At 24.8% G+C, this 24,788-nt stretch overlaps 1 protein-coding gene across 1 annotated transcript; it reads left to right on the forward strand.

The window, feature by feature from the left end:
• Positions 1 to 740: 740 nt before the first annotated feature.
• Positions 741 to 24,000, forward strand: LOC129972322 (transmembrane 9 superfamily member 3-like). Its single transcript, XM_056086418.1, has 14 exons — positions 741 to 975; positions 8,786 to 8,981; positions 10,513 to 10,635; positions 11,301 to 11,461; positions 12,353 to 12,430; positions 12,526 to 12,657; positions 13,367 to 13,533; positions 15,299 to 15,393; positions 18,326 to 18,456; positions 19,684 to 19,892; positions 21,412 to 21,558; positions 22,024 to 22,107; positions 22,321 to 22,397; positions 23,264 to 24,000. Exons 1-14 carry the CDS (start codon positions 898 to 900, stop codon positions 23,329 to 23,331), a joined length of 1,746 nt encoding a protein of 581 aa, XP_055942393.1. The 5' UTR covers positions 741 to 897; the 3' UTR covers positions 23,332 to 24,000.
• Positions 24,001 to 24,788: the final 788 nt, after the last annotated feature.

Genomic DNA, 24,788 nt, shown 5'->3' on the forward strand with positions numbered 1-24,788 from the left:
ATAAGTACTTAAAGTTTGTCATTCAGATATCGAAATAAATACTTGAAATGCAATGATAATGATAAAATTAAATTGTGAAAAGTGCTGGTTTATTTGACACAAATGCTAGTTAAAAATTATTGGGGAAAATGTTTTAATTCTGAATCATAAAGCGAACAAAATATTTGAGTTGGTTTCTGACCTGTAAAATTTTTTTTGCTTTTCTCGATTTAATAACTGAGCTCAGGATTCGAAGCTCATGCTTTTTAGATAATGCATTTCCGAAACTTGCCAGGTTTCGTTTAGGTGGTGCACTCATTCGAATATGGCGTCTTTAGTTAAATGAGACATGGGACTTTTTATTTGTTTTTTACTTCAATTTTTGTATTTATGAAATATGGACCATTTTCAAATTAATTAGCATTTATGGAATCTCTAAATCCTTAGATTCTGCAATTCCGAATAGATTCTGTAATTCCGAAACTTATTAAGTTTCTTTTAGGTTATGAAATCATTCAAATATGGCTTCTATTATATTTTTTAAATTTATTGGACTTCAAATGTTGTCTAATTAGATTTTTTTTCCAACAGAAAAGGAAATGTTACATTCTTCAGTCTTTTTATTTCGTAATTAATCAATTGATTATTATTATTACTAATTTTTTCTCTCACTACTGTCTCTCTTCATTTCTTTCGAGAAGAAAAAAAAAAAAAAAATCACTTGATATCTTAATCGTAATCGTTTTTCTGACTGATGATTGTGTACTACTGCGATTTGTCTAGAGTGGGTAACGTTGATGAAACGTAACGCTAATAGTAATGCTATGAGAAAAGCATTTACCGCAACTAATACCGGCTAGATTAGTATTACAGTTTTTATTACAAAATTTTATTTATTATTACAGATCACATTTTATTATGAGCCCACTGTACTCTATAGCCTTTCTTTTTCTGCTTTGTTTTACATTAACATCTAGTGATGAACATACTCATAAAGTAAGTTTATTTCAGCAAATGTCCCTATCATCAGTTTCTGCTTCATTCCATATTTACTGTTAAATGTTTTCTTATATTGGTTTTTGAAATGCAACATTGAATTTTTATCGACGATGTCTTCGATCATAAAAACACGAAACTAATCATTCAGGTTTGCATATTTATGATCGTGAAAAAAACCGAATCTCTCATTTGTTGTGCAAATAAATAGTTTTCTTTTATAACCCGAGCATGCTTTACTTAGGTAAAATCTTTTGTGTTTATCATAAACGCTTCTTATAGTGTGTTTATTGTAACACAAATGTAATGTAGAAATGCCGAATTCGGGTCAAAGAATAAATTTTTTTTAAAATTATTAATGCAAACATTTTGGATGTGGGGCGTGCATTTAACTTTAATATTTTAAATATGTTAGTTTCTACCATAATTGATTATATTATTTTGTTCATAAATAATCATGACAGTTGAAAAGTTTTGGTAATTTTTTTATTTTGTATTAATTTTTTTTCCAATATTCAGAAAGAACATCTATCAAACTGACATATAATGAGGTTTCATATGCTACAACAATCTAATGCTCGATTATTCATTGTTTAATTCTTTTATTGTAAAAATGAATGAATATGCATTAGAATAGAAGAGTGTAGTTGAAAAAATGCATTTTTTAAAATGTGAATATACCATATTATACTCTAAAATAGTCAAATTAACAGAGAACTTTAGAAATGTTCTGTCAATTGATTTATTGCTGTATCAATGATACATGTTGAAAATTTCCATTATAAGAAAAATTGCACTTTGCCATCTCTGCATTGTAACATTTTAAAAAAAGTTATAAAGACAAAACTTTTACTTAATTGTTATGATTCATGTTTTGAAATTCTTTAGATTAAAATTTTCATTAGAAAGATTTGACTTTTTTTTTCTGAAGATTTCCTTCAATGCTTAAAAGACTGTATTTTAATTGAAAATGCCATTATTTTAATTAGTACTATTTCTTAGCTGCAAAGTTTTTCTTTCCTTGATTTTAAAAATAAAATAATTTTTTGTCTTATATTTTTTTAACATGCTAACGCATTTCGTACTAGTTTGGTTTACATATATCTTTTCTTCAGTAAATATATGGGAGATAAGGCATAAAATAGGTTAGCATTTTGAATAACAACTATTAATAATGTCTACTCATGATAAAAATTATTCAGTTCATGAAACTGAACAATTTTATTTTTATTATTAACCTTAATTTGGCAGAATAATAAATATTGTATTTTGTTCACCTAATTAACAATTTGCATTTGTCAGCAACAAATAGGAAACATGAAGTAATCAGTGAAACAATTAGTAATTAAAAATGTTCAAAGGAAAAAAAAAAAGCCAAAATTTTAATTTTTGAAAAAACAACAGAAAATTGAAAAGGCAAAAATATTTTGCTATTAGACAAATAAAGTAATAAAATTTAAATAAATTTGAATTATATTTTAACAAAATCTATGAATAAAAACTAGTTATTGAGCCATAAAATTTCTTTAAAGTATTTTATACTTTGAATTAAAATTTTAATTTAAAGATATAAATGTATTAAAATCTGGAGTTTTTCTTTCTTTCTTTCTTTTTTTTTTTTTTTTTTTTTTTTTTTTTTTTGCAATAACAGCTTGCTTTTATTATTTTTTTCATAGTTCTATATATCTATTTTTAAAGAACACAAATGGTGATAAATATTTCCAAATAATTTGTTGTAATGGATATAATTTTTACAATTTCTTATCCTTTTAAAAAATTTAAGTTTTTTTTTTTTTTTTTTTTTAAAGAAATGTAATTAAATTTATTGCAATGGTACATTTTATAAGTTACACTGAATTTTTAGTACTAAAAAGTATAAAACTTTTTTTGCAGTTATTGCTCTTTAATCAAAATATGTTATCTGACAAAGCAATATGATTGCAGAAAGTCTTTGTAAATATATTAAGTGATATACTTTTTATATTTTAAACAATGAAGAATTGTATTTTTATTCAAGAAATATTATTACTATTATTTGTTACAAATAGTGTTTTCTATTTTATATGAAACCAAATAACCAAACATTAATTAACACTTCAATTAATTAAAAAAAATTTTATTTTTTATTTTAGATGACCTAAAAACAATAAACTATTTTTTTTAGAAATTTTGGTGACATTTTAAATATATTTTTATTAAATTTGTAGTATTATAGATTATGTATAGATTATTCAAATGTATTATAGATTATATTTAAATTCATTTTTCTAAGTATAAAGAAATACATGGCACATAATTTAAAAAAAAAAAAAAATTCTTATTGATATTTTCAGCTTTTGGTTTATTTGGTAATTTTCAGATTATACTAAGCTCCATTTTAGATAAGATGCCAGGATATTGCATTTTGGTTTCATTTACTGTTGATTTATTGCAGATAATTTCAATTGATGGTTTTAAATTTTTGCCACTTTATTGCAGGGGGTCATAAGTATCGACAAGCATCAAAATATCTAAATAACCATTAAGCATTTATATGTTTGTTTGTTTTTTGTTCCATTATGTCTTGCAAAGAAATTTATCAAATTTCTTATTGAAATAATAAATTTTTTTTTAATAGATTAAGTATGTATCATTATCTGCTTTGTGATGGTTCCATTTTAGGTTCAATTGATGGTAATATTTATATTACTACTGAATAATATCATTTACTTCTGCAATAAATTTTCTATATCTTTACTAATAATGTGTAATAAGACAGATGTGTGTGTTAGTGCTCTACAAGCCAGACTTTGACCTGCAACTACCAAGCTTGCATACATATATATCTCGAAGGGTGGAAACTTGTACCCAAGAGTGATTTTTTAAAAAAATATTTAATTAGAATTTTAATTAAAACTAAGCAACATTTTAGCATTTTTTTGCAATGACTTTGGAATATATTATTACACAAAAATAAATGTCATACCATTTCAAAATTAAAAAAAATTATCTTTTTATTATCTATTTAAAATTATTATCTATTTTATTATCTTTTTAAAATTATATCAATTTAATAGTCATATGAATTTTTGCTGAATTTTGATAATTTTTAAAAAATATTTTTTTGCTTAGTTTTCATGTATATATGTAGTTACATGTTAACTCTGGCTCGAAAAACAGGCCTCTACTAACCGGATTATATATCAAATCAAATATCTCTCACAGGCCCTAGGAGAAAGTCCAGTTGAGATGAATGCTTAGAGATGGCTCGTATTACAAGAATCGCATACGAATTTAATGAACTGGGCGAACGGCTGGGCTGCTTTACATCGATGAACACTATTACATTACTGAATACAGTTTTAATAGCAGGAATCGGATAGCTTCTTATTGGCTGTTAAGTGATGATGCTAGCGCCGTCAGGATGATGCTCCATACACCACATATATTACATTGTTGTTCTGAAATTCTAACTACTTTCATTGTTGTTATCTGATCATACAATTTTCTTCCATTGTTGAAAGCTAAGGAAAAAACATTCTGTTTAATAACTATAGCTTATGTGACGTATGAATAATCAAAGTTATAATACCACGAAATTTATAAAATAGATTAATTGTATATTTACACGTTTAATAGTATCATGATTCCATGGGATTGATTTGCATTAAAAAGTTTCATGCACACAATGAACAAGGCATATACAAAGCAAAAATAACACATTTTTAATGTGGTAATTTCACAGTATCACAAATGCTAAGTTATACCTAAATGATTTAACTTAAAGATAACCAACATCTCCAGCAAACTAACTGGTCACTAAAATAAAGAATAATAAGTAAATGTGTATGTGCTGCACTCGATAGGCCAGACCATTTGACCCAGACCTACCATTACATATTTACTTTGAAAAGTGGAAATGTGCACCTTGCATAATTTTTTTTTTTTTTTTTTGAGATTTTTATTAATTAAAAATGAAGTGAAATTTTGGTATTTTCTGCAATAACATTCGAGAATATAATTTTTGCATCATCTTAAAATTCAAAAGATTATATTTTCAAATATATCAGTTTTTTAACATATAAATTATTTATTATCATGTGAGGACATGATGTTGTTTTGGTTTGAGGTTTTTGAAAGCTCTAAATGCGTAGGTAACAAATTGGCGATTTATCGCTTTTGAGACATCAATTTTTTTTCTTTTAGGATTATTAGAAAATAATGCAGAAGGTTGTCATATTTGGTGGTTTATTGCCAACTAAAGTTTGAATTTCTAAAATATGTATATTTCTAATTAAATAATCCTGTATGTTTAAGAAAAACAGGATTTATATATATGCAGATTGTTTACTGTAACCAGTTCCCAATACCTAATTTCTAAACAGATAGGCAAGTACATTTGATTGGAAAAATGTTCTAAATGAAGTAAGGACTACTATTTTATTCAGTTTGTCAATAAATATTTTGATGAAATATGATTTTTATACTTTAATAAAGATTATTGTCCTATGAATTATATTTAGTAAAATAATCTTGCGAAATTAACATTTTAAATAAAAAGAACTGTCCACTCTTTTGTGATTAAAATGAGCGAGCTATGAAAATTTGAATACAACTATCTTATAAAAATGCATGATTTTAGACAACTTCATTGATCATCTCAAAGAAGATATGCCAATCAGTTCACAAAATTTCACCAAGATTAATTAGCTTAAAATTTTTAATTGTCCTTAATAATGATATTTCATAACTTGGCCATATTTGGCTGCAGATGGCAGAAACCTTTTTTTTTCTAATTTAAAAATAGATGCGTCTAGAATATTTCACTGAATATTCCTGAAAACAAAAGTACTGTATAAAATTAAGACTTTATAATTTTTTCAGAATTGTATTTATTGATTGAAACAAAATTAAATGCTATTTATGTCATTGAAATCCTTTTGAAAGTGAAACTAAAAACTGAATTTTATAAGTGACAGAAATTCTTATTAAATTAGTTTTTGAAGAATTGTATAAAGTATAAAAATATATTCTATTAGACACATGAAACATCAGTGCTGAACAATTCTGTTTTCCATACTCATATTATTTAAAAAATAAAAAAAAATCTTTTGTTTCATTAAAAAGTTTTTGTATTAATTGAAGTTTAATAATTTCTGCTTCAATTTTAAATTCAAACTTTATAGAAATTCACAGAAAATTAAACAGATATATAGTGCACTGAACAGAACATGCTTCTATAATAGTTTATATATAACATAGTTTATATATGGATTGCAGCAACTGTTGTACCATGAAATGTTGTTTGGCTCTAATTTGTTTTCCCTTATTACCTTATTGTTATCACCTTTTTTGTCATTTAGTATAAGAATATATGTAATGAATAAATTTATTTAAATGAGGAGGTATAGAAATTAATAGTTCTACCGGTGCAGTTTTTTAAATCGCATCTTGTGTTTCAGGTTATTCTTATAATTAGCCATTAATTACCTCTGATAAGCATTATTACCTATGCTTAACGAATAGCCATAATCATATTTTTGGAATTATCATCTAGAGAATCCAGCTTTTCTTTCTTTCTTTTTTTTAAAATCATATCTAATTCATACTAACATGTTCTTCCATTAACCTTGCCAAACTTTACAACAAATCTCTGTGGAGCTGTGGTCCTATGAAACAAAATTATGCCAGACAATTTGATAATGTCAAGAATATCAATGAGCATAGTCTTTGCATTTGTGTTGCTTAAAATATTCAGTACTACTCAGTGTCTTGCCATAAAACTACCAAATTTTGTTCAACGTCTTTTGCTAATTTGGTTAGTTGCATGTTTACATTATATGCATATAAAGATAATCAAGATCTTGTTCATTTGTACTTTAAATGAAAATTTCAGTGGAGTAAGAATTTGAAGTCTCTTTTTTATTGCTGATATTTGTTTTGGTTCTATTTTAAAAGTAATTAATGCAATCATGATTTCATTTGAGATACCAGTTATTAAATCTTGATCAAATTTTAGAGAGGAAAACATAGAATTTTGCTGTTTATGCTTAAAATAACTTTTTTTTCTTCTCAAAAATGTAAGTTTTTTTTTTAAAAAAAATTAATGATACTAAAGACATACAAAATGTGACATATTGGTTTAATATTAAAATATTTCATGATGATTTCTTTATTGTATTATAAGCTAACATGTTTCACTTTGTATTATAAGCTACATGTTTTTTCATATTATTTTTTTAAAAATTTGATTTCCAAATAATTCTCTGCATTTTATGATTTTTTTGCTTTGGTTTATTTAAATATAAGGATAAGAAATTTTAAATAAAATATTTCTTTTCTCTTTAAACGTAAGTACTAATCATTGTCATCAGTAAAATTTAAATTTAGAACTATTTTTTTTAAATACCATTAAAAATTTTGTATTTTCAAAAGCAAACTGTTTGTTCTGTATTATATTCATGGGTCTTCAATTTAAATGTCATGAAATGTTTTAAAATGTAATTAATCTTTTGACTCTTATTAGATATATTAGCTGAATCTTGCTTAGAACTTCTTTTTTTTGTACAAGTCTTCAACTTCTTTAAATTAATAAATTGTGTAGGAGCAGCTATACATCTTGTTATAATTACTTTTATTAATATGGATGTTGTTGCTCCAAAATTTTTGGTGAGCTGAATTCAGAATTTGGACATAACAAAGAAAATTAGGAAGAAAATTGTGCGTAAAATGCATTTTTACGATTGTCATAATCCAAAATATTATACATTAACTATTTGATTGTTTCCTTTTACACATTTGGTTATATTTGAGAAGATAGATATTTATTTAAATAATTCAATCATGGTGTATTTAAAAGTTTTTAAGTCCAGAGCAGACACTTCCCTTTCAGACAACCATATTTAAATTTTATTGAAACCATATTTGTGCACTGTCAAAAGGACAATTTCACATACAAGTCTATTTATATCTTTTCTTTGAGGCATTACTGATAAATGAATACAGGTCAATTTCAAAAGATCACAAATATTAGGTAATGTTAAATCATTGGGCATTCCTATTCTATTTCATGAAATTTTATTAATAGTGTTCTGTGCATATTTACTGTGGGTAAGAATTTGTGTTATCGAATGACTACAGGGCCTATACAATTATTATTATTTTTCAATTTAACAACTTTTTCATTAAGAAATTCTTTGTTCCAAAATTTTAGTTTTGGCCAAGTTCTGTTTTATGTCAGTTGATTTCATAATCTCCCTCCCCCCCCCTGCCCTTACACATAATGTTCATTTCTCTTTTGTATTCATAGTTTTTATATAATGTGTCATGAAGCCACTAACAATTTTTTTTTTTTTGTGGTGCATTGTTGAGTTTTAAATCATGCTTGTAAATGGTAGTATCATAGAACTAATACTGGTCCATAGATATTGTAATATATATGGTTATAAAAATGTATGACGAACAACTGGTTAAATTGAACCATAGATCTTATCTTTCTGACTTAAAGGAGAGGAACACTTTCTTATTTCTTTGCAAAAAATGCTTTAGAGAACTCAATTATTTGTAATCTAAAAATTACTATATAATTTGAAAATATCTTAAGATTACCTATTTTATTAATTTAATGAATTAATGAAATAGTCAGCATTTTATTTAATTTTGTATGACATATTTTCATAACACTTTTCATTAACACATTAGTATGACACTTAGGACACATTTTCATTTTTTTATACTTTTTTTTTCTGAAGTTGTTAGTTTAAAAAAAATATATTGATTTTTATATACTAATTATTGTAATTATGTATTTTAACCTTTTTTTTTCTTTCAGTATGAGACAAATGAAGAGGTAGTTCTATGGATGAATACTGTGGGGCCTTATCATAATCGGCAAGAAACTTATGCTTATTTTTCTTTGCCGTTTTGTACTGGACCTAAAAAAAGTATTGACCATTATCATGAAACGTTGGGGGAAGCTTTGTTAGGAGTTGAACTAGAAATCAGTGGATTTGAAATCCACTTCAAAGGTAAAATTATTCTTTTCAAAATCAAATTAATGGTATTTTTGTTTAATTTTTATCAGTTTCTATTATTTCCCATTGTACCATTTAATTGTTTATTTGAAGGAAAAATAAAATTATAGAAATTATATAAATGTATAATATATTTTAATAGGAATAAAAATGAATACATTATTTTTTTAGATTGATTCAAAGAAGCAATTTTTAACTTGAATGTATAAAACCTATAAACTTGTCTTTTGCTTTTAAAAAACAATATTGCATTCTGTTTCATTCTTAATATTTTTTTTGTACTTTAATATTATGATAACAGATTAATTCCATATATATAATTCATCCAAAATTAATATTAATTGTGTAACAGATAATTCTAGATCAATTGCTCTGAATGATCCATATTGTTATACCCCTAGCTTTTGACATGTATAATATTTAAATTGCACAATTTTGGAGTAATACAGTATATAAAGGATATAAACAGGGAAGGAAAAACTGCAGAAAATTGTAAATTTTGCATAACCAGAGTTGTTTTCGTTTCTATTTTAATCAGAATAGAAGGCATTCTTTGATTATAGGCTTGGTTAAAGAGATTATCTTAATAAATTATGAGTAATTTTTTCACCCTCCCCCTTTTTTTAAAGTAACGAATCTTTACTTTTATTCTTAAATATAAAATAAACAGATTATAATATTATGTATGCAATTCAAAGGATTATAAATTTTTCAAATCTTTTTGTTTAAATCTTTTATTTAATTATATCATGATTATATTTATAAGTTAAGTTTTAATGAACTTATTTAGATCTCTATTTTGAAATTGAACTGCTAGCACATTTTTATATTTGTCTTAAATTGTTTTAATATAGAGCCTGATTTGATAGAAGTGACATTATTCGTTTATTGTATTTTTTAACCATCAGCCTTTGTTAAATGTAAAGTTATTTGGTTTTGAGTCATCAAATTTTAAATAATAAAAAATTATTTTCAGAAAGATTTGAAAAAAAAAAAAAAATAGCACTCAACTCTTTTTATTCCGATTTGTTAATTTGTTTTTTACACTATATGCCAGAGCTCTAAAAATAAATAATAAATAAAATATTGAGCTTACATTAAAATGTTAATTATAATAAATATTTTAAATATATTTTGTGAAAATCAGCTTTATACATACATGCTTTGTTTGCTTGTACAGTTAAAATAACTATAAGGTTTTTATACACTGCATGCCTATCTGAAAAATTATCATAGACAATTGGAAAATCATTTTTTATTTGGTAAATTTAATCCGTAAAAGCCAAATGTTTTCTTTTGTCTTATGTCTCTTGATCTTTGCAATCTTTTAAATTGCATCAGATTTTTTTTTTTTTTTTTTTTTTTTTGAACAAGCTGAATTTGTAATTCTAAATATTAAATTGGTAATGTTGAATGGGAATTATTTTTCCTATATAATTTTTGTAATTTATGAATAGATTTATAAATAATGAGTGGTTGTATATAATTAAGAAATTATCTGATTGTATTTTGTGTGTCTTTAAAGCGAATTCACCAAAAAACCCTTATTGTGATGTTGAACTCAATGAAGAAAAACTTCAAGCCTTCATTTATGCAGTCAAAAATCATTACTGGTATCAGATGTATTTGGATGACTTGCCTGTTTGGGGTATGTGAAAATGTATTTCTATCATGTCATTATTTTAATGATATTTTAGTTTTTCTCTGTGCATTTTAATGGTTTTATATTTCTTTAATTTAATAAGCTAATGTTATATTTATATTGATTTATATATTTTATTAATTCTCTTTAAAAAAAAATTAGTTTTTGGTTTTGTTTCTGAAATAAATTCTCAATTAACCACAATTGTTAATTTTAAAATAGTATTAAAAAAAATTTTCAGTCGCAAGTAAAAAGAGTTATAATATAAAAAAAAAAAATTTAAAAAATAAACCAGTAGCTTTGTAAGTGCAATTATCTACTTTTTTTACAAAATCATAATTTTTTTTTTCAAAAGTATTCTTACTTATTTATTTATTTATTTGCTAATTTTGTGATAATCTGTAGAATTTGTTTATCTGTGGTTACTGCATTACTCATTTCTATTGATAATCAGAAATCTTCTGTATATAGGTGAAATACATTTAATTGATGTTATTTATAAGTGCTTATTTTATTGTAAAGTTAAAACTTTTTCAGTTTTTTTAAATGTTAACTTAAAAATTAAAAATATTTTTAATGTTTTTACTTTCATGATATATCTCATGAAACAAAATTGTTGATGCTATCATGTAATTAATTCTATAGCATTAATTTTATAAATTTTTTCAAAGGAATTGTTGGTGAATATGAAGAATCTGAAAATAGTTACTATTTGTGGACACATAAGAAATTTGATATTGGTTATAATGCTGACCAGATAGTTGATGTCAATCTTACAAGTGAAGCAAAAGTTAAGCTGGAGAAAGGAAAAAAGATTACATTCACATATGAGGTAATATGATTTAAAGTGTTTCTAAATACTTTAAATTCACAAAAAGAAAAATTAAAGTAAGTGCAGAAATGAATATATGCATGTTTTGTGATTCTAAACAAAACATTGACATTGAGTGCTTATGTCAGATTTTTCAATATCAATAAACAGAATCAATGCAAGAAACTATTTTGGTTTTCAAGCGTTTTACTGATAGTTTATAAATAAATATGTTTAGTTCTTTTTCTTTTGTGTGTGTGTGCATATTATTAATGAATGTTTTATTCATTTATTTGTTTTTCTAATAATTATATTACATGCGGTTCGGGGGGGAAAAATGTTACTTTGTTAATATACATGGGATTTGGAAATATTTTTGTTGATAAAATATACTTATGAATGGAAAAATTATAAAAATTTCTGTTTTATAAATCTATTTATGACTGCTTATTTATAACCGTAAAACAATAAAAATACACAAATAAATAAAAAATTATATTTTTTATTTCTGTATATAATAATGTCTGATGCTTAAAGAAATTTCAATTTTTATTTATGGTTTAAATAAACCATTCACTTAAAAAAAAAAAAAAGAATTGCCACTTTTTAGCAGAATTTTTATTGAGATGAATAAATAAATATTAATTTCATTGAAATGAGCTGTAATATGAAACACACCAAATTAATATTAGGTTTAACTATGTATCCTCCCTTACTTTCTGTGAAAAGAAATGAAGTTTGATTTTTTTTTTGGAGTCACATGACCATTAAAATTTATGATTTCTATTTTATAAACAAAATTACCAATTAGTTTGTCAGAAAAAAAAGTATAAAAAAAAAAGATAATTTTGTTATAAAATAGTTATACCAAGTTCTTATTTAAAATGTAAAACATTTTTCTTTTTATTACAGGTAAACTGGAAACCTTCTAGTGTAAAATTTGAAGACAGATTTGACAAGTATTTGGATCCTAGCTTCTTTCAGCATAGGGTAACAAACATATTTATGTGCGAATTTCTCCCAAAATACCAGTTTTGATTTTATATTGATTAACATTCATTTTTTTTTTTTTTTAAACTTTATAGATTCATTGGTTTTCTATCTTCAATTCTTTCATGATGGTTATCTTTCTTGTTGGTCTTGTCAGTATGATTCTTATGCGAACATTACGAAAGGACTATGCTAGATACAGTAAAGATGAAGAAATGGATGATATGGTATTTTCAAATATATATTTCTTGTCTTTTTTATTTCAAGGTACAAATATTATATTCCTAGAGCTTAGATTTTAATATTTTGAAGATCTAAATTTCGAATCACTTTATCATTTGTATATTTTTATACCAACTTTTTGAGTATTTTTAGAGTTGAAAAGTATTATATACTTTTCAAAGGCTTTCCCCCCCCCCCCCCCTTTGATACATACATGTATCTGAAATTTTGTACCCCTACTCCTTTTAGATAATTCTGCATGTCTTAAATTAGTAAAAAAAAAAAAAAAAAAATAGCAACTACCTTCTATTAAAATTGTCATAAGGAAGTACAATGTTTAAAAAGCAACAATAGCAATATAAATAGATTTAAGGGTCAGATAGTACCAGATAATTTTAAGTTATCCATATTAGCTAGTATTTTTATCTTCTTGACATTTAAAATAATAAGTGTGGAGTTTGTATTATTATTAAGAGGATTAATACATATTTTAACTTAATTTTGAAACAGAAAACTAATCAATTTTCATTTTCATCCCTCATTTAATTGATTGTATATTAGAGATAAGGGAAAACATTATTTATTAATTTCTACCCTGATAAATTATTTTTAATTGTTCAGCATAGTTTTAGCCACTGCTTTTATAAAAAAATTATTGTTTAGAGGATTTTGTTGATATCATATTTAGTTTTATTGATATGATATTTATTGCAGGAAAGAGATTTAGGTGATGAATATGGCTGGAAACAAGTTCATGGTGATGTTTTCCGACCTCCTGTGCATCCAACTCTTTTCACTGCTCTTATTGGATCTGGGTATCAAATAACTGTAGTTATTCTGTGTGTTATCATGTTTTCTATTCTTGGTGAATTGTATACAGAGTAAGTATTCATTCAAAAAATTTTAATTGGTTTAATTATAAAAATTTTACTAACTTTAATTTTGCAAGCTACGTTTCTTTTCTTCTTCAGTGCATTTTGAGTCCACAAAATCTTAACAGACAACTTGTATAAGATATTCCATGCAATTCTTTAATATATTTCATTCATTTTCGAAGCATTTTTATTGTTTCCTGTTCTTAGATTTTCCAAGGCAGCATATGTAAAACTTAAAAGTGCTGTAAAATAGTCAATGGCAAACAAAATTGTCAATTATTTTTGTATTAATAAGTAAAAATAAATGAAATACCTTTTTTAAATCACATAAAAATATATTGAACAAATTTTAATGGAGGATGGATGAGTTTGCTAATCATTAATCATTTGTTTTTAAATAGTTGAAACAGGTTGCATGCAACTATACCCATTAGTACTTGTTTAATTTTTACGGCTCTCAGATTTTTGTGTCATTTTTCGGATTATACTAAATAGTTACGCTACATCATACATAAAATGCTTTTAGCTTGCATACCTTGATTTACTTGGCAATTTGTAGACTGTGTTAAGATCTTCAAGCTGTATTATACATTAAATGCCAAAAAAGTTGGAGACAGTTTGGATTTTTCAGTAATTTAGGGCATGGGTCAAAAACAATAATGACTACATCCACATTTATTTTCATTCAATTCTTTGGGGTTTTTTTTATTAAGGTTACCAAAAATTCAGCTTAGCAAAATAAGAAGTTGCAGATGAAATTTAAATTCTATGAGAATACTAAGGAATAGATATTCATCTTTTACTGGTTATCAAAATTCAGTTAATTTTAAAATAGGTAAAACTTATTTTGACTATATCTGTACGCAGTTCCATATCTGTTCCTAAAAAAACTGTTCCAAATTTTGCATAATTATTGAAAGATCAGAGAAAGACTTCAAAATTTTAAAGTACAAAAATAAACTAGAATTCAGTAAATTAGAAGTTATCCAAAATTTACCATTTTGAACTACTTAGCTATATTTTAAAGAAAAATTCACTACATTTAACTATATCTTTTGGCAATGCTTTTCTTGGTTTTAGTGATTTAATTAGGCTTAAAAGCAAGTTTCAGTCCATTGGTAAAACTTAAGCAAATACAAATTTTCTAGTATGTCAACAAAATTTGCAGTACTAATATTACTAAAATGTATAACTTAAGGAGAAAATTAGTTGCTATTGGTTTTTATAAATTTTCTGGTTCAATTGATTTTCAGATTTGAATTAAATAACATTTTAGGCAATAAAAGAATATTGTATATTGTAATATTTTTGCATTAAAAACTAAAGGAATTTGATCTGAGGGGGGGGGAATTTTATATGTCAATTAGTGTGTAATAAAACCATATCTTTTCTCTGCTTAAATACTTGGATAACAAAAGAATGATAAGAAAAGGCTATAAACAATTTCTGGCTCTGGTTTTAAAAATATTTTATGCTGGAAATAATTAAGAATTTAAAATTTGGAAACCAATTCTAGAAAAGTAGACTGTTACAAAGTAAGTAGAAAAGTAGACAGCCATGTCTTCATACCACCTAATCTAAATATCTAAATTTTATTATAAAAATGATATAACATTCAGCAACATTTATGTGGAGAAATCAATAGTTCTCCAAATGTTGCAGGTCACACTTGGGTAAATATTGGTATATGTTTTGTTAAAACTGCATATAATTCATATTTTTATGAATTGTGTGATTAATGAAATTTTTAAAAGAAACATGATTATTATAGGAGAGGCTCACTTCTAAGCACATCTATATTTGTGTATGCTATTACTTCTCCGATTAATGGATACTTTGGTGGAAGTCTGTTTGCTAGAATGGGTGGTAAGTGCTAATTTTGTTACGTGGTAATATTAAATTATTTATCATAAACATTTCATTTATAATTTGAAAAATCGTTTTTAAAGCATCTTTGGTTTAATTTTAGTAATTTATGATACTGTTAAATTTAAATATTCGCTGAAGTTATAATTAAAATTCATGATTACATAAATTAAAACTTATTTTTATAAAATTTTGGAGCAATTTTTATATTTTTGCAAATTTCAATAAGCTATATTTTGGCTTTTAGAAAAAACGGTTTTATTTCCCCTGATATATAAAAATTTGTGTAAATGAAATATTTTATGACTAATCTTTTAAAGAATATTATCGAATTATTTGACACATTTTTAAAAAAGCTGTGTCATTTGTACAGTGTTGCTATTTTTTTTAATATTAAATTAGCAATTTTTTTTTAAAAAAATCGCATAATAACAATTTTTAAAATTTGCTGAAAAGAATGAATTTAATAATTTTCATTATGCTAAAACATATGATTCTGAAGAACTGATACTAACTCAGAATTTTTCACATCTTCAATGAAACTTATTACTACTTGTAAGATATGTAAAAATTCCCAGTGATGTTTAATGGTAATGTTTAAAAACATGCTTTGTTTTGACAGCAAGATATAATAGTATTTAGATGTCCACCATTATCTAATAAAAAATGCACAATCGCATTTTTAAAGAAAAGAATGATATTCTATTCAGCTTCTTTCATATTTTGTTTCATAAATGAATTTATTCAATGCCATGTTAAATCTGAACCAACTGATGGATTTAGGGATTGCAATACCGGACCAAAAGTTCAATACCGGTATTCGGTATTTTTTAAATCTTAATACCGGGATACCGGTTTTAATACCGGTATTAGAAATTTTAGAAAAAGAAAGAAAACACAGGTGTTTCTTTGTTTTATTTGCCAGTTTTGTTAGTGAGAGTAAATATCACAAAAAATAATTTGTAACTTATAAATTATAACAGTATATAATCACAAAAAAGTAAAGAAACATCTTATTTATTTAAATCACAAAAAAGTGTAAATATCACTATTCAGTCCGGGGTACTATTACAACTTTTTAAAATGTGATCTTAAAAAACATAATGCATCAGTTGTACTGTCATTAAGCCTGAAAAGTAATTGTGTAAAAATTACCAGCTGTCGAAAACGCTCTTTCTTCATCTACGCTAGTTGGTGGTATTGTTAGCAATGCGCAATATACTTTTTCCAAGTATTTACCTCTAAATCCCTCATCTTCAAATAAATCGATTTCTTGTCGGATGGTTTTGGATATAGCTGATTTCTGTTTTGTATTTTGGTTCGTTGAAATTTTTTTATTCATCGCTAATTCTAATTTTTGTTCAAGAGACAATTCCTTTTCACTATCGACAGTAGTGACATCATAATCTTCGATAATTGAACCGAATTCTTCTGAATGTGGATAGGGTTGCGGGTAAAAAATGTTAAGAAAATTTACTCTAAACTTAATCAGATTTGAATTGGTTTTTTTTCTTTTCTTCTTTTTCATTTTCATTTTTAAAATCATTATAATTATGTAAATACCGTAAGACATTTTCTATTTCGGTATGCCTTTCTTGTGTGCGATTTTTCAATGTAATATATAATTCTTAAGATAGTGATGTGTGCTGTTCTTTCAGTGATTGCAACCTGAAATTTATTGCTGCATTAGCTGTTAATAAATTAGAATTTCTCCGACACAATGCCTCAATAGTCAGTTTTATTGGAAGTAGATCTGATATAGTTCTGGATATTAAGTCAAATTCACTATCTGAACAATTAATTTACAGGTTTAAGTCGATTATTACTTCTTGGATTGGACTTCTCAGTTTCAAAAATCGTTCCATCATTAGGAGTAAACTATTCCAACGTGTTTTAGAATCTAATATTAACATATATTCTGTTTTATTTTCAGTTAGTATATATTTTAGTAAAATATCCTTTTTATAGGGGAACGTTTAAATATCTTAACTATTTTTCGAACTTTATAAATTATAGGAAGCAATTCTTGATAGGTTAATATTTCATCCTCATTAGCAATATCTTCTTCAACAATTACATTGTCATTATCTTCATTGTCAATATCACTCTCACTCTTACTCTTTTCAAAGTTGGAATCCGAAATTTCTATATCCACAGCATTTGGATTCTTCTATTCTTTATTTTGTTGGTATAATACATCTATTACTATTAATTGAATTCCATGTGCATAACACAACTGCTGATTTGCACCAATCACTTTCCAACTTTTTTCATAATTGTTGCTCCATCAGTCGTTAAGGATACAATATTTTCTTTCAGGGATAATCCACGTTTCGCTAATTTAGATTTAAGCAATTAATTAAGCCGTTAATTAGCTACTTAATTTCGCCCGTTATGGAGACATAAAAATAAAAACGCATACTATTTTGCTATGTTCGTGATACCTGAACATATAGTGGAGAAATTTTAAAAATTTATAGTAAATACCGAAAAACCGGTATATAAACTTGTGAATACCGGTATTACAAAATTGTACAAATGGCTCAAAATACCGGTATTCGGTATACCGGTATACGCAATCCCTAGATGGATCTCATCTCTCAACAGTTACTTTTTTTTTTTTATCGAATATAATTTAATTTTTAAAAGAGCAAATTCAATAGTTACAAAAATTATAAAAATAAAATTAATAGCTACAACTTCAATGTTGCTTTTAGTGTATAATTAAAAAAAAAGATATTAAATACATAGATGTTGAATTAAAAATAAGTCCATGGTCCAAGTATTTTATAAAAATAACTGGTTTTAACTTATTTTTTTATATGTATTGAGTTGTTAAATCCTAATAGATAAAAAATTCATCTGAAATATAATAATAAAAATTTCATTTAAGGTATATAATTTAAAAACTGAAATTATATTTAAAAATTAGGGAAAAGATGGATCAGACAGATGGTCATGAGTGCATTCCTTCTTCCCTCCCTTGTCTGTGGAACTGCATTTCTCATAAATTTCATTGCTATTTACTATCATGCTTCGAGAGCTATACCTTTTGGTACCATGGTGAGAAAGTTTTTTTTTTATTCTTGTCTTTTAAAGTTTAATATATATATATATATATATATATATATATATATATATATATATATATATATATATATATATATATATATATATATATATATATATATATATATATATATATATATATATATATATATATATATATAAGTTGCAAGAATGTTGAAACATCATCATTTTTTCAACTTGACAGTTATTTAGTACTAACTCATTTGTTTATCACAAATAGATCTGTATTAATCATGGATCAAATAAATTTATATTTTCATTTATTATTTTATCTTATAGGATAAGAAGAGCTCTGAAATTTGTACTATTTTATATATATTTGATATTTTCTGCCGTCTGCAAGAATTTCATGTATACTGACTTTAATAAATGTTTTGATTGAAGTCGAGCTCTTGCTGTATATTTCAGTATTCTTACTTTAAGTTGCAAAAATGTAGATTCATTATCATTCTTGCTTACAACTTGACAGTTATTTTGTAAACTTGCCCATTTGTCACAAATATATCAATATTATTCATGGATCAAATAAATTTGTTTTCATTTATTATTATATCTCTTATAAGATGGGAAGGGCTTCAGATTTGTGCTATTTAGTACATATTTGACATTTTCTAACTTGCAAGAATTTTATGTATACTAACTTTAATATGGTGAGGGACTTTAAGATAATTGTTTTTTTACCCATGTTTCTAGAAAGAAGCTTACTGATTTTTTTTATGTTAAAATTATAAGAAATTTCAATAAAAATCAATAGGCAAAAAACAAACAAACAAAAAACCCTAGTATTTTATACATGCTCTTTCTTGTAGAAGAGATTTCTGTATGCTTTCATTATTGTGAAAGTCTGTATCCAAAAGAAAAAATATATAACTTTTTAACAAAAATTTCTTGCCCGAATATGTAATTTTATTTCCCAAAATGTGTATATTTATGGTATCTCAAATGGTTCACAATATCTCATCTATACATTAAAAAAAAATTTCTTTGCATATTGAGCATTGTTTAGATTTAAAAAAATTCTTTACTAAACGTTATTTAGTACATCAGTTTTTATTGTTTATTGCTCATTATGTAGAATTTCATTGTTATTCAAAAAATGGTCCATATAATATTATTAACCCTTATATATATTATAAATCTATTAATTTCAGTTCCTAATATATATTTTAAAATTTTGATTTTTTTTTTTTTTTTTTTTAGGTTGCTGTAACATGTATCTGCCTTTTTGTCATTTTACCATTGACTCTTGTTGGCACTGTTCTGGGCCGAAATCTGTCTGGTCAACCAAATTATCCATGTCGAATTAATGCTGTGCCGCGACCTATTCCAGAGAAAAAATGGTTTATGGAACCAGGTGTCATCATTTGTCTGGGTGGAATTCTACCATTTGGCTCTATATTTATTGAAATGTAAGTTTTATTTCTTTTTATTTAAATGAATATTACTTAACATTAGAATTTGATATTTTAAACATAGTGTCATAAAAGATCATCGAAAATTCTTAATTTGAATAATATGAGTAAAATTTTTAAATTTGATTTTATGTATATAGCATAATGCAGATAATTATTTGTCAAGAATCTGGGAATCAAAGTAAAAAAATTATAAAGTCATATGTAAAAATTTTCTTTACTGGAATTTTAAGGCATTTATATTTTAATTTTCTTGTATTGTTTTTAGTACCTCTTATTCTTATAAAATTAGCTTTGGTTATAGATTTTTGATTAAAAAATTATACTTCGGGGACATTTAAATATTTTATAATTCATTTTTAAATCTCATAGTCAGTTTTCCTGAAATCCACTATCAGATAGTACCTTTTACATTGAATCAAAAGCAAGAAAATGAAATAATTACATTCTGAATTATTAAAATATTACCTTTTCTTTAGGAACACATATCTATACTGATTATCTATAAAAATTATTGAAATGAATGGAATCGGTTACAAAATTCCATTTTTATAAATCTGAAAGAAATCAAGTTAAATATAAAAGTGTATTAAATTTGAGAGTAATTTTTCTGACATATATTATAATCTTTGAAAACTTAGTTTGATTATTTTTTCAGTTTTTACACCCTTGTTTTTAAGAATCGAAAATTTAACCTCGAAAATTCCATCGTATATAACGAAAGTTACATGTCAAATTTGAAATCCAATGCTTACATGTTAGAGCAAGGGGAAAGTTAGCTAAGTGGAGTGCTCTTTTTTCTTTTCTGACCATAGTTCAGAATTATGAAATTTATCTCTAATAATTCTCAAGTAACTCAACTGGAATACTTATTCTGCAAATAAGATAAATTGTACTTACAATGTACTTTTTTTTGGGGGGGGGGATTTTGTACAATGGAATACATTCATTTCATTCTGACAGGAAAGGAAATCATCTGTAGTTCTAAATAATATGATAAGCTGCTATGTGAGAAAATACTTCTAAATAAATTATTTTCTAGAAAAAAAAAAAGTTAACCAATTTAGAATCCCCCCCCCCACTTTCTATTAATGGGAACATATGCATAAGAATATTTCAGGTTAAATACTCCATCCCTTCTTTCCCACCCATTTGTAGTGTTATTGAATCAATTATCCTAGTAATACTTTATTATATCACTTAAGATGTCTGTAATTGATTTTATTTTGAAATTTTCACATTTAAAAAAAAATTAATATTAATATTTTCCCTATAAATCTCTTCTCCTTAGATGTATAATGCATTTTTCAGTTGATCTTATCTTGATGCTTATTTTTATTTTGCAAATTTAAGAATTATTAATAGTTAATTATAGTTTGGTGCAGTATATCCAAACAAGACTTAATGTTTGTAATTTTTATTTTGAAGAAAATGCTTCATGAAATATGCAAATAATTATAAAAGAATATATATTCAATTTTATTTATTTACTTTCTTCACCCTATCTTTTTAATAGGTATTTCATCTTCACTTCATTTTGGGCATACAAAATTTACTATGTATATGGCTTCATGCTTCTAGTATTTATTATCTTGGCTATTGTCACTATCTGTGTCACTATTGTGTGCACTTATTTCCTGTTGAATGCAGAAGATTATAGATGGTAATTTAATTTTTATTTTTTATTAAAAGTCCAAATTAAAATCATTTAATGCATAGAATTATTAATGATAATATTTATGTATTTACATAGCATGATTTCTTTCCTCAATTACTACAGCATTGTTTTGTGTAATGAATTTTAAATTTGTTTTGTAATAAACTATAAAGTAATTCAAAAATTATCAGCTTTTTCCTTTATTTTAATAATTGATTAAATATAATTTTTATATTTTATAATTGCTATGTTTATATATAATTGTAACTATAAATTGTACTTTAATTAATTAATGATTTTTTTAATATTAAATGTAAATTCCTTAATTTATATTGTTGATTACAAAATTCTGAATTATTTTTTTCCCTTTAATTTAAAGGTTTAAGATTAAGACATAGATAAGCAAAGTATTCTTTTACAATTTATTATGGCAAACATTCCTAAATAATTTAGCTGTATTTTTCTTTTAAGGCAATGGACTAGTTTCTTGTCTGGTGCATCAACTGCTGGTTATGTATATATGTATTCATTCTACTACTATTTCTTTAAGACTAAGTAAGTTTATATAAAAAGTTTTATCAATATATTTACTTCAATATATAACTATATATTTACTTCAATATATAAATATTTTTTCTTTCTTTTCTTTTCTTTCTTTATTTATTTTTATTATTTTACTTAATTCTGGTTGGTAAAACTTACTTATTTTTTCATTACTTCATTATTACTTCATTTTTTCATTACTTATTTCTTAACTTATTTTTTCAGGATGTATGGCTTGTTCCAAACTGCATTTTATTTTGGCTACATGGCATTATTCAGTGCAGCACTTGGAATTTTATGTGGTAAGGAGTAATTGTTTATTTTACTGATAAGCATTTAAATGATTTTTAAGCTTTTCTGTTCTTTACTTTCTTTCTGGAATATGTGATGCTTTATCAGGTGTGATATTTGTTTTACAATGGCAGTTCTGTATAAGGAACAAATCTAAGAAAAGATTGTTCCAAGAAAACAATTTTGATGCTCCTGTTGTATATAAGAAGAAAAATTTGCAGTATTCTCTTTACAAATTTCTTCTTTAAGGACATGATTTATAGCGTGTGATACAAAAATATTATTTCATCATGATATGCAATCAGATATTTTATATGGATACCAATAAAGTTCTTATGAAATTGTATTTTCTTTGATTGTCATTGATGATTTTTAATTTAATAATTGATATTCTCAATCAATAGATTGGAATATCATTATCTGTAGATCATAATTTTTATGCCATTAGTGGAAAAATTCTATTCAAATTAACTAATATAAATAGTGCATTAATATTTTTCTGCATTGGTAAGGTTAGCCAGTTGTATAAGTAAAATAGTTATATAAATTTATAGAATTTTGTTTCTATATGTAAAATTTTGCTGATAAATATTAATAATTTGCTTTTAGGATATTTTTAATAGGTGCAGTAATTGTGTAATGTACATCCTTAGACTATTAATAATTTTTCAATCTATTTAATTTCTTTTGAATTTTTGTTATTAAATAGGCTTATTTGAAAAACTAATAATTTCAAGATCTTTGAATTTATTTATGTATCTTTTCAAGACATTTTTTTTTTCCCTTTAAAAGTATCTGTGATGATTGCAAATATGTATTTAAACTGAACTGTATCTATAATATTTAAATTTTACAAAATATTATTCCTTTCATTTAGGGACTTTTGGGTATGTTGGAACAAGCATATTTGTCCGAAAAATCTATTCCACCGTTAAAATAGATTGAGTTCTACTGCTTTTGTATATACCAGTGAACAAACATTTTCCAGAGAACTCTGCTGCCATAATGATAAAAGTGCAAGAAAAGATTAAAGACATTCATTCAAAGATATTATTTCTTGTTTAGTGAGAACTTGCAGTGATTAAAAATGAAAACTAGAACTCTCCAAACATCCCATTTTATTTAAATGTGTTGCCATGGATGAATGACCTCGATTTACTATAGATGATTGTGCATAATACAGACTTTTTATTGGATTTTATATCACTATCATCGTGGGAGCATTCAAGAATGAATTGTGATTGTATCCCCTTTATTCATTATGTTTGAGAAAGAATGGAGCAGAATTTACCTTGCACTAGGTATGTGGTGCATTAAAAAAATATCACGGCTATTATTTTTGTAACTATTTACAATATATCAGTTTCTCTTGTTTAGTAATAATTAGTCAGCTTTATGAAATCTTGTCATTATGGGCTTTCTTTTTTTTTTAGTGGTTTATTTATAGTGTTATAACTGTTTTGTTAATACGAGGGTTTTGTATAAGCATTAATTGCATATTGATCAGCTTATAACAAAAGTATGTGTCTGCATCTCATCTTTTATTTAATTTTTTTCTATATCTATAGTGCAACAAATAAAATTTGAGAGATGTTTCAGTGCTCTTGAACAAGATATTTTGTTTTCTGTATCATTTTCCTACATTTTTTTAATTTCATTTATATATTTTTTATATACCTTTGGAAAAATTTTGGAAAAATATTTATTATAAAATTTTTATTTAAAAATTATTATAGATCTGTTGAAATATCAAGACTATTTTAGATGATACTTGATGTACTTAAAAAGTTGAGGCTTCAAATTTAACAAATCAAAGTTGGTGTTATATTATACAGTAAAAATATTTTAATACATTATGTTATAATAATTTAATGTACTTCAGATCTAATAGATGAATATTGATTAATTTAAATAATGACGTTTTATGTCCATTTTTGTAACATTTGTGTATAGTATTTTTCCTTTGTTAATGCAATAGTGTTGATTTTTAGCATTTTATTTTATATTTACCTACATTAACAAGATGACCAAGAAACAATGACCTCAGCTGCGATTTCTTAAATTTACATTTTCGGCATGCATATTCAATTACAATTAACATTAAAAAATGCAATATTCTATAAAAATTGATGAAAAACTTGTAGATTATTTTAGTTGTACAAATTTAAAATTTTCTTTCAATCCTTGTACATAAAAACTTGTAGTGATTAAAATGTTCCTTGTGTAAATGTTAATATGTTAGCTGCCATGTGTCTTCGTTTATGATTCACACCTTCTATCTAATTAGATAGATGGTGAAAAATCACATGCATAAATCATGACAGCAGACATGTTAAGTATGTTTAAAAAAAATATTAAAAGAATTATTCTTAAATTAAAATTTAATATATTGAATATAAAAA

This window comes from Argiope bruennichi, chromosome 6 (assembly GCF_947563725.1).
Source record: "Argiope bruennichi chromosome 6, qqArgBrue1.1, whole genome shotgun sequence".
Classification (NCBI taxonomy): Eukaryota; Metazoa; Arthropoda; class Arachnida; order Araneae; family Araneidae; genus Argiope; species Argiope bruennichi.

Coding starts and splice junctions, on each gene's coding strand:
- LOC129972322 (XM_056086418.1), top strand. CDS start 898: ATGAGCCCACTGTACTCTATAGCCTTTCTTTTTCTGCTTTGTTTTACA. Junction 15,394..18,325: donor TCTGTTTGCTAGAATGGGTG/GTAAGTGCTAAT, acceptor TTTAAAAATTAG/GGAAAAGATGGATCAGACAG. Junction 19,893..21,411: donor GGCTCTATATTTATTGAAAT/GTAAGTTTTATT, acceptor TCTTTTTAATAG/GTATTTCATCTTCACTTCAT.